At 41.2% G+C, this 8,995-nt stretch overlaps 1 protein-coding gene across 4 annotated transcripts in view; it reads right to left on the minus strand.

Annotated features, from left to right (window-relative positions):
* The window catches only part of Zscan18 (zinc finger and SCAN domain containing 18), a 20,180-nt gene that overhangs the window by 5,707 nt on the left and 5,478 nt on the right, over positions 1-8,995 (minus strand). For 3 of the 4 annotated variants that reach the window (XM_023708016.1, XM_023708013.1, XM_023708015.1), the window contains exon 2: positions 48-624. In XM_023708016.1, the coding sequence (XP_023563784.1) occupies positions 48-516 (469 nt within the window). In that variant the 5' untranslated portion in view covers positions 517-624. The remainder of the gene's footprint in view (positions 1-47; positions 625-8,995) is intronic. The other variant, XM_023708014.1, reaches the window with a different exon arrangement.

An 8,995-nucleotide genomic window follows, 5' to 3' on the forward strand; every position in this document is an offset into this window, starting at 1 on the left:
ATCATCAGGGTCAACCTCGGCCACATAGGGGTCAACCTCAGCCACATCATCAGGGTCAACCTCGGCCACATCATCAGGGTCAACCTCGGCCACATCGGCGTCAACCTCGGCTGCATCGACATCAACCTCGGCCGCATCGACATCAACCTCAGCTGCATCAGCATCAACCTCAACCTCAGCAGCATCAGCATGGACCTCAGCATCAATCTCAACCTCAGTAGCATCGGCATCAACCTCACCTACATTGGCATTAACTTCAGCATCAGCATGACCCTCAGCAGCATCGAAATGGACCTCAACTTCATGGCCATGAACCTCAGCAACATCAGCATCAACTTTGGCCATATCCTCATGAACCTCAGCAACAGCTTCAGCATGGTCATTAGCCTCAGCCTTGGCTTCAGGCTCAGCCTCAGGTTCCCCCTGCTGGGCTGCATCTTCTGAGCCTAGTGTGGGTGGTTCAGGGGGTGTTGGGGAGCTCCTGGGAGAGGCCACAGCCTTCTCAAGAGGTAACATCTTGCCAGGCCTGCACTGGAAACGTGACGGTGTATAGCCAAGGGCAAAGCAGAGACACCTAGGATGACTGGTGTCCAGGGAGGTCAGCCAGGGCTAGGAATCAAGGACCTGCAGGGGACAGCACCACACAGATTAACACCACACAGTGTGCACACAGGGGATCATGAGGGACCTTTTCTTTCTTTTTTATTTATTTATTGGTACCAGGAATCAAACTCATAACCTTGTACTTGCCAGGCAGGCGCTGTGCTACTAAGCTATATCCATGGCCCACAAGGGGCATTTTCATTCAGCCGTAGACTGCCAGACCCAGAAGAACTCCAGCTTTGTTCTTATATGGTAAAAATTTAACATAAGCACAAAGAACAACTCATTTAGTAAAAGTAGTATTGCCACAACTTTTTGGGGGTTTTTTGCATTTAGTACAGGTTCTACAGGGTCTCACTACACATATTGGACTCATAGTGATCCTCCTATTTTCAGCTTTCCAAGTGCTGGGATTATAGGCGCATGCCACCACACCCGGGCTAAATCGCCATTTCAGCTTGCCCCGGGGCATGGGGCCAGCACAACATGCCAAGGATCGAACCCAGTTCCTGCGTCTGCCTAAGCAGGTGTTTTAATCCACTGAGTTATCTGGCCGGCCCCTACTAAAAATATCAGAATGTGAGAAAGAAAAATTATAGGACCTCATTACAAATCAAATGAAAAAGCATTACAACATCAGTAAACTCATCCCAAACAGGCATGTAGCGTACATGATGTAGGTCACATATCAGTTTGCCCCAGACACAGAAGGTCTGTTTCACATTCTAAAACCCCCTATGGAGACTTCAGTCCCAATGATATGGAAGGACTAGGTATCAGGTTGTCCTTCCCTTCAGACCACTGTAGACCTGAACTAGGTCTGTGTTTAGGCAAAGGAGTGAGAGCTGGATGGCCCCTCTGGAGCCAGGTACATAACCAATCCCTACTTCTAGAAATGGCAAGACCTGGAGACCTGGACTGATACATCCTCAGAATCAGAGGGGTGGGATCAAGAGTTGTGAGGGTGGGGCTGACCAGAATGGAAGACTGAAGGGAGGGAGACAGCAGGTCTCAGCCAGCCCTCACACACGCCCGCTGAATCCATAGACAGGACAGCACCCCATGCAGGACACCCACCACTCAAGAAACCAGGACTCAGAACATTCAGATAAAACCTTACTATAACTGCAGGCAAACAAAGCAAGCTAAATTGGCCAGGCAGCCACAACCAGCCTCAGGCCTGTGAGGGCCACACTGTAACTGGCACCTTCAGGAACCCACAGGGTAGCAAGAGAGACTGCCCTTTATGAAACCACAGAGAGAAAACACTTTCTTCCAGACACACATTTTTGAGGAGTCCAAGAAAATCCCTGCATGATCACAGCTATCAGGAGTGTATCTTCTGAGCAACCCCCTTTTACTGAGACACTGTCGAAGTGAACTGATAACAAAGCAGGCATTGCTGGCCACTTCTAAGTATGGTCAGGGTCTGCGCTGACATTTCTCCACCAACATCTGGGGTGCCAGGACCTCAGGACTGAGGTGAAATGAAATGTCCAGAACAGGCAAATCCAGAGAGAAGGAATTGATCTGTACTGCTGGCAACTGTGGGGATGGGAACAAACCACTGATGTGTATAGGATTTCTTTTTTGCATGAAAATGTTCTAAAATTAACTACAGCAATGGTCATATAGCTCTGAGAAAAAACAAAACCCAATGAACTGCCTGCTTTAAAGAAGTGAAGTTTATGGCATATCTCAATAAAAATGCTGGCAAAGATCCAACCTTCAACTGTTTCTCACCTCTTCTGTGGATAGTAAAACAGAGGTTAGCAGCTCCCATGCACCCGTGGGACCTCCAGACCAAACCCAGGCATGCCACGTGAGTGCGACCCTCTGCCTCACCCTCAGGACCCCTCCACCACTCTGGAGCCCATCTCCAAAGCCCACCAAGTGAGAACTTTTGCTGTGCTCTCAGGACCCCCCCCCAGACCCAGCCCAACCCCAGGCCCTGCTAAGTGTGTGAGAGAGCTGCTGCGCTCCCTGCACCTCTTGGGCCAGGGGCACAACAGGTTCACTTCCAAGGGCTGCAACAGGAAGAAGCTGAGCACAACAGCCAGACCCAAACCAGGCATAACTGGATAAACTCAAACTTAATAGATCTGCACCTGAATTTCTGTAAGTGCTGTTATAAATGCACCAATGCTCTACACCAAAGGTCAGATGTCAGCACTATACAAAATAACAACAAGCAAAATGGAATCTCAGGCCTCAAGCCCACCCAGAACAAGTGCAGAGGACACTAGCTCAGCTGAAATGTATGAATTGACAGCGTCGGAAGTAAAGAAACAACAGCAGAAAGGTATAGAGGAACTCAGATCAGAAATAATCTCTAAAACAATAAAAGAAATCTCTGAATTACTAGCGTTGGAAGAAAACAACAGCAGAAAGGTATAGAGGCACTCAGATCAGAATTAATCTCTGAAATAAAAAAGAACTCTCTGAATTACTAGTGTCAGAAGAAAAGATACGACAGCAGAAAGGTAAAGAGGAACTCAGATCAGAATTAATCTATGAAATAAAAGAAATCTCTGAATTAATAGCATCTGAAGAATCAAATGCAGAAATATATAAAGGAAATTAGATCAGAAATAATCTCTGAAGTAAAAGAATTAATAACTGCTTCTCAAGAAGACACTAATAAAAAAATAGAGGAGATTAGAAAAGCGAAGGATTCCCTGAATGAGCAATACAGGAAACAAACAGATCGCATGAAGCAGAGTCAAACAGATAGAGGAACTTAACATTTTAATCACAAGCTTGCAAAACCTTTTGAGTGAAAGTGAAGACAGAGTTTTAGATCTTTAAGATGCTGTTGCATGGACTCTTTTGGAATATTTTGCTGAGTTTACACACCTATAATATTCAAATAACGGAACTTAACAAAAAAAAAGGGTATACAGATGTATGTCCATTTTGTATCTGTGTATTCAAAGTGGTTAGGATAGACATATAGTTACATTCTCTTAATGAATAGAGTGATTTGTTCTAATGGTGTTTGTAAACAGGATATCATGTCCGCATCTTGTACAGCAATTAACCACTAGGAAGAATGTATGCAATGTGTTAATTATTGAAACTGCCCTACAAATTTGATTTGAAACTGTCTCATTGCTATTTATCAATAAAATTATGGGAAAAAAAAAGATGCTGTTGCAGCTAGTGAAAAGGTAAGAAAAGATCTCTTTAAAACAACTAGGATGCAGGAAAAAATAATTCATCACCTGCAAGACAATCCAAAGATGAACAACCTGAGACTAATAGGCATCAATGAGAAAGGAGTCAAAACAAATGATATAAAAAGAATATGGGCAGAATAGCAGAAAACTTCACAAACATGAGGAAGCAATCTGACAATCAGCTAACCAAAGCATACAGAACTCCAAATAACTTGAACCCAATTAAAAACGCACCAAGACACATAATACTCAAGATCCCAGAAATCCAACACAAGAACAATATACTTTGCCACAAGAGAAAAGAAACACATCACATTTAATATGGCAGACTGCTCTTCACAAACCATGAAGGCAAGAACATGGAGCAGAGTACTTCAAGTCCTCTATGAAAGCAGAGGAAAGGAGTAACCAGTTGCCACCTAGAGGCCGTGGAGTCAACAATGACAGAGCTGGCCAAGCCGCTGCAGCCGCCAGGGATACTCATGAGGACCATGATACCTCCACTGAAAATGCAGACGAACACAACCATGACCCCCAGTTTGAACCAATAGTTTCTCTTCCTAAGCAAGAAATTAAAACGCTAGAGGGAGAGGAACTTTTTAAAATGTGAGCAAAAGTTGTTCCGATTTGCTTCAGAGAATGATAGTCCAGAATGAAAAGAACGAGGCACCGGCAATGTCAAGTTCCTGAAGCATAAGGATAAAGGGACCATCCACCTCCTCACAAGGAGGGACAAGACCCTAAAAATCTGTGCCAATCATTATATCACGCCTATGATGGAGCTCAAGCCAAATGCTGGCAGTGACCATGCCTGGGTCTGGAACACCCATGCTGACTATCCCAAGCCGGAGCTGGTTGCCATCCACTTCTTAAATGCTGAGAATGCACAACAATTTGAAACAAAGTTTGAAGAATGCAGAAAACAAATTGAAGAGAGAGAAAAGAAAGCAGGACTGGGCAAACATGACAATGCGGGGCCGGGGAGATGGCTCAGTGGAATAAGCACTTGCCTGGCAAGCGCAAGGGCCTGTGTTCGATCCCCCGTTCCACAAAAAAGAAAAAGAAACACACTTAACTCAAAAAGAAATTCATAGGCTGAATATCAAAGGGTGGAAAACAATACTATACACACCAGCACCTCAGAAAAAAACAGGGGTAGCAATCCTGTTCTCAGACAGTCTCAACTTCAAACCAAGAATGATCAAATGAAACAAAGAAGGCCACTATACACTAGTTAGGGGAAAAATTCAAGAGGAAGAGGTAACACTCATAAATGTGTATGCACCAAACATGGGAGCACCCAACTATATAAGACAAATCTTAATGGACATGAAAAATTTAATATCCAATATCACAATCTAACAGGAGACCTTAACACCCCCTTATCCCAAAAACATAGGTCAAGCAGACCAAAAATTAGCAAAGAAGTAGCGGAACTGAACCAGAGCCTGGAACAAATGGACTTGGTGGACATATACAGTGTTCCACCCAATGACAGCTGAAAAGATCTTTCTTTCAGCTGCACAATGGTCATTTTCTAAAAACAACCACATACTGGCCCATAGGTCATGCTTAAGTATATGCCAGAAAACAGAAATTATCCCATACATATTATCAGACCACAGTGCAATGAAACTGGAAATAAATGAGACAAGAAAACAGAAAAATCCCATAAATACAGGGAAATTAAACAACACCCTACTGAGCAAACAATGGGACACAGATGAAATTAAACAAGAAATTGAACAATATCGACAGTGCAATGAAAACTCAAGCACAATTTATAGGAACTTAAAGGATGCAATGAAAGCAGTTCTTAAAGGGAAATTCATAGCTGTGAAAACAGAAACAGGAACAAATAAACACCCTAATGTTGCACCTCCAACATCTAGAAAGGGAAGAGCAAACCAAATCCAGAGCCTAAAGACGGGAAGAAATCATAAAGATTAGAGCAGAAATTAATTTAACTGAGATGAAGAAAACAGTTCAAAGAACTGACAAAAAGCTGGTTCTTTGAAAGATTAAATATAATTGATAAGCCCCTAGGTAACCTCATTAAAAAGAGGAAAGAAAAAATTCAAGTATAAGCAAAAGGAATAAAAAGGGTGTCACTACCACAGACCCAGTGGAAATTTAGAAAATTATCAATACCTACTTTGAGAACTTTTACTGTCACACAATAGAAGACACAGAAGAAATGGACAGATTCCTAGAAAGTTAGAAATTACCAAAACTGAATCAAGAAGATATAACAACTTACAATAACCCAATAATAGCCAATGAAATACGAAATGTAACAAAAAGCCTACTGACAAACAAAAGTACAGGTGCTGATGGATTCACAGATGAACTCTCTAAGAAATGTATGGAAGATATAATCCCAATATTCCTCAAACTCTTCAATGAAATTGAGAAGGAAGCAGTCCCCCCAAAATCATTCCTAAAGGCAAGTATTATACTGATACCAAAACCAGGGAAAGACGCAACTAAAAAACAGAACTACAGGCCAATCTCCTCATGAACATAGATGCCAAAATCCTCAATAAAATCCTAGCAAATAGAATACAGCAAATCATCAAGAGGATTATACACCATGACCAGGTAGGATTAATCCCAGGGATGCAAGGACAGTTCAATATACACAAATCTGTAAATGTAACACACTATATCTAATAGAGTGAAAACTAAAAACCACATGATCATCTCAATTGATGCAGAAAAGGCTTTTTGACAAAGTCCACCACTCATTCATGCTTAAAGTCCTACAGAAAATTGGAATCTATCTATCTATCTATCTCTACTTTAATCTGATGAGAGCCATTTACGACAACACAATCACTAACATAATTTTAAATAGGGAAAAACTGCTATCTTTTACTCTCAGATCTGGTACAAGACAAGGATGTCCTCTATCACCACTCCTCTTCAATATAGTTCTGGAATCATTAGCTAGAGCCATTAGACAAGAGAAGGAAATAAAAGGAATAAGAATAGGTAAAGAAGAAGTTAAATTATCATTATTTGCAGATGACATGGTACTTTACTTGTAGACCCAGAAAACTCTACCAAGAAGCTACTAGAACTGATACAGAAATTCAGTAGCACTGCAGGATACAAAGTCAGTACCCAAACATCAATAGCATTCCTCTAGACAGAAAACTAACACACTGAGAGGGAAATTAGAGAAACAAAACCTCTTACAATAGCACCATAGAAAATGAAATACCTTGGAATTCATCTGCCTGAAAAAGTCAAAGATCTTTTCAAGGAAAATTATAATACTCTGAAAAAAGAGATCATAGAGGATTTCAGAAAATGGAAAGATATTCCCTGCTCCTGGATAGGAAGAACCAACTTTGTGAAGATGGCCATACTCCCAAAATTGCTGTACAGATTTAATGCAATCCCTATCAGACTACCACCAACATATCTCACAGAGGTTGAGAAATCATTCCTAAAATTTATCTGGAACCAGCAAAGACCTAGAATAGCAAAGGCAATCCTGGGCAATAAAGACAAGGCAGGAGGCATTACCATTCCTGACTTGAAATTGTACTACAAAGCTATTGTGATAGGGGCTGGCGAGATGGCTCAGTGGTCTAAAGCACCTACTTGGAACAAGCTGGGCAAAGCACAGGGGCCGCGGTTCAATCCCCCAGCACCACATGCCAGCCAGCCCCGCCCCCTGGTGGGCTGAGCTGGCCACACACACACACACAATAAGAAAATGTTAAAAAAAAATTTAAAAAAAAAAAGCTATTGTGATAAAATCAGCATCCTGCTGGCAACGAAATAGACTGAGTGTCAATGGAATAGATTAGAAGATACAGAGGCCTCTACGAACATACTCAGTCACCTGATCTTTGACAAAGGAGCCAAACACGCTTACTGGAAGAAAGATAACCTCTTTAACAAATGGTGATGGAAAAAGAGGCTCTCTACATGCCAAAAACTACAACTTGACCCAGGTCTATCACCATGCACTAAGCTAAAGTCAAAATGGGTTAAAGATCTAAATATTAAAACAGATACACTAAATCTGGAAGGGAAAGTAGGAGGAACTCTTGAAGACATTGGAATAGGCAAAGAGTTCATGAACAAAAATCAAATCACACGGGTATCTGGCCAATGAGGACAGGCCAAGGAGAAAAGCTGGGAAAAATGACAGGGGCAAAGCCATACATTTATATGTACAAGATGGGTAAGGCAACAATCCTGAGAAATATCAGCACGTTTTTGAAACTAGCAGTTAATTGGTAGGATTTTCACCCTGACTATCTATATATGCTGATACCTTGAACTGAACAACTGCACTGAAGATAGCAATATGTAATAGAAGGGTCATGCTTGAAATGCCTGTTATTCTGGTCTTCTAAATACATACAGCTTCTTATGACATACCAATTATGGCCATACTGTCTCTCAAATAAATGTTTGTTAAAAAAAAAAAAGGGTAATAAATATAAAAAAGAGACAAGAAAAAAATGTCACAGGACTGTCCTGCTAAAATGCTGCATATAGATTTCTAAATTTCTATGTAAAAATATGTAATTGTTTACTCATATTTTTAAAATATTTTTAAAAAATTTTTCTCCATATTCTGTAGAGATTTAAAGTTTAACATACCAATACTAGATGGAAAATACCTGTTCCATGTTATGCCTAAGATGTTTGATATTCAGACAGACGGTGAGGTTAAACCCAACTGCATATGTTGTAAGGTAATAATAAGCTTCTCTCCTGGAGGGTTAACAACCTAAGTTTGCAGAACAAAAATTAAAGAAAAAGAAGGGCTGCAAGGACAGCCAACATTTTGGCCCTAGCCTTTCAAGGTCAATGAAGACTCAAAACATAGGAGAACCTATACTATAACATCATGTAATTCAGTTGTGTCCCAAATCTTCTGATTAAGGAGATTATGGGGCCACAGAGTAACATGATCGATGCCGCAGAGTGTGCCTAAGGAGAGTCACATGGAGAGAAAGCATTCTCTCAGGCTTTCACAGAGAGCTAATTGGTCAAGCAACGGCCATGACTTATCCACATGACTGTCTGGCAGAGGATGTGCAAACTACAGTACAGGGTTACACGATAAATCCTGAGGGGACTTGACTGACTTTATCAGATACAAAAGTTATATTTCTTGTTACATAGATCTTGCTTTATCTTGGTCTTAAGCATCCAGCAGAAAATTATAAAAATAAGGTATAAAA

This window comes from Octodon degus, unplaced genomic scaffold (assembly GCF_000260255.1).
Source record: "Octodon degus isolate 3935 unplaced genomic scaffold, OctDeg1.0 scaffold00322, whole genome shotgun sequence".
NCBI lineage: Eukaryota > Metazoa > Chordata > Mammalia > Rodentia > Octodontidae > Octodon > Octodon degus.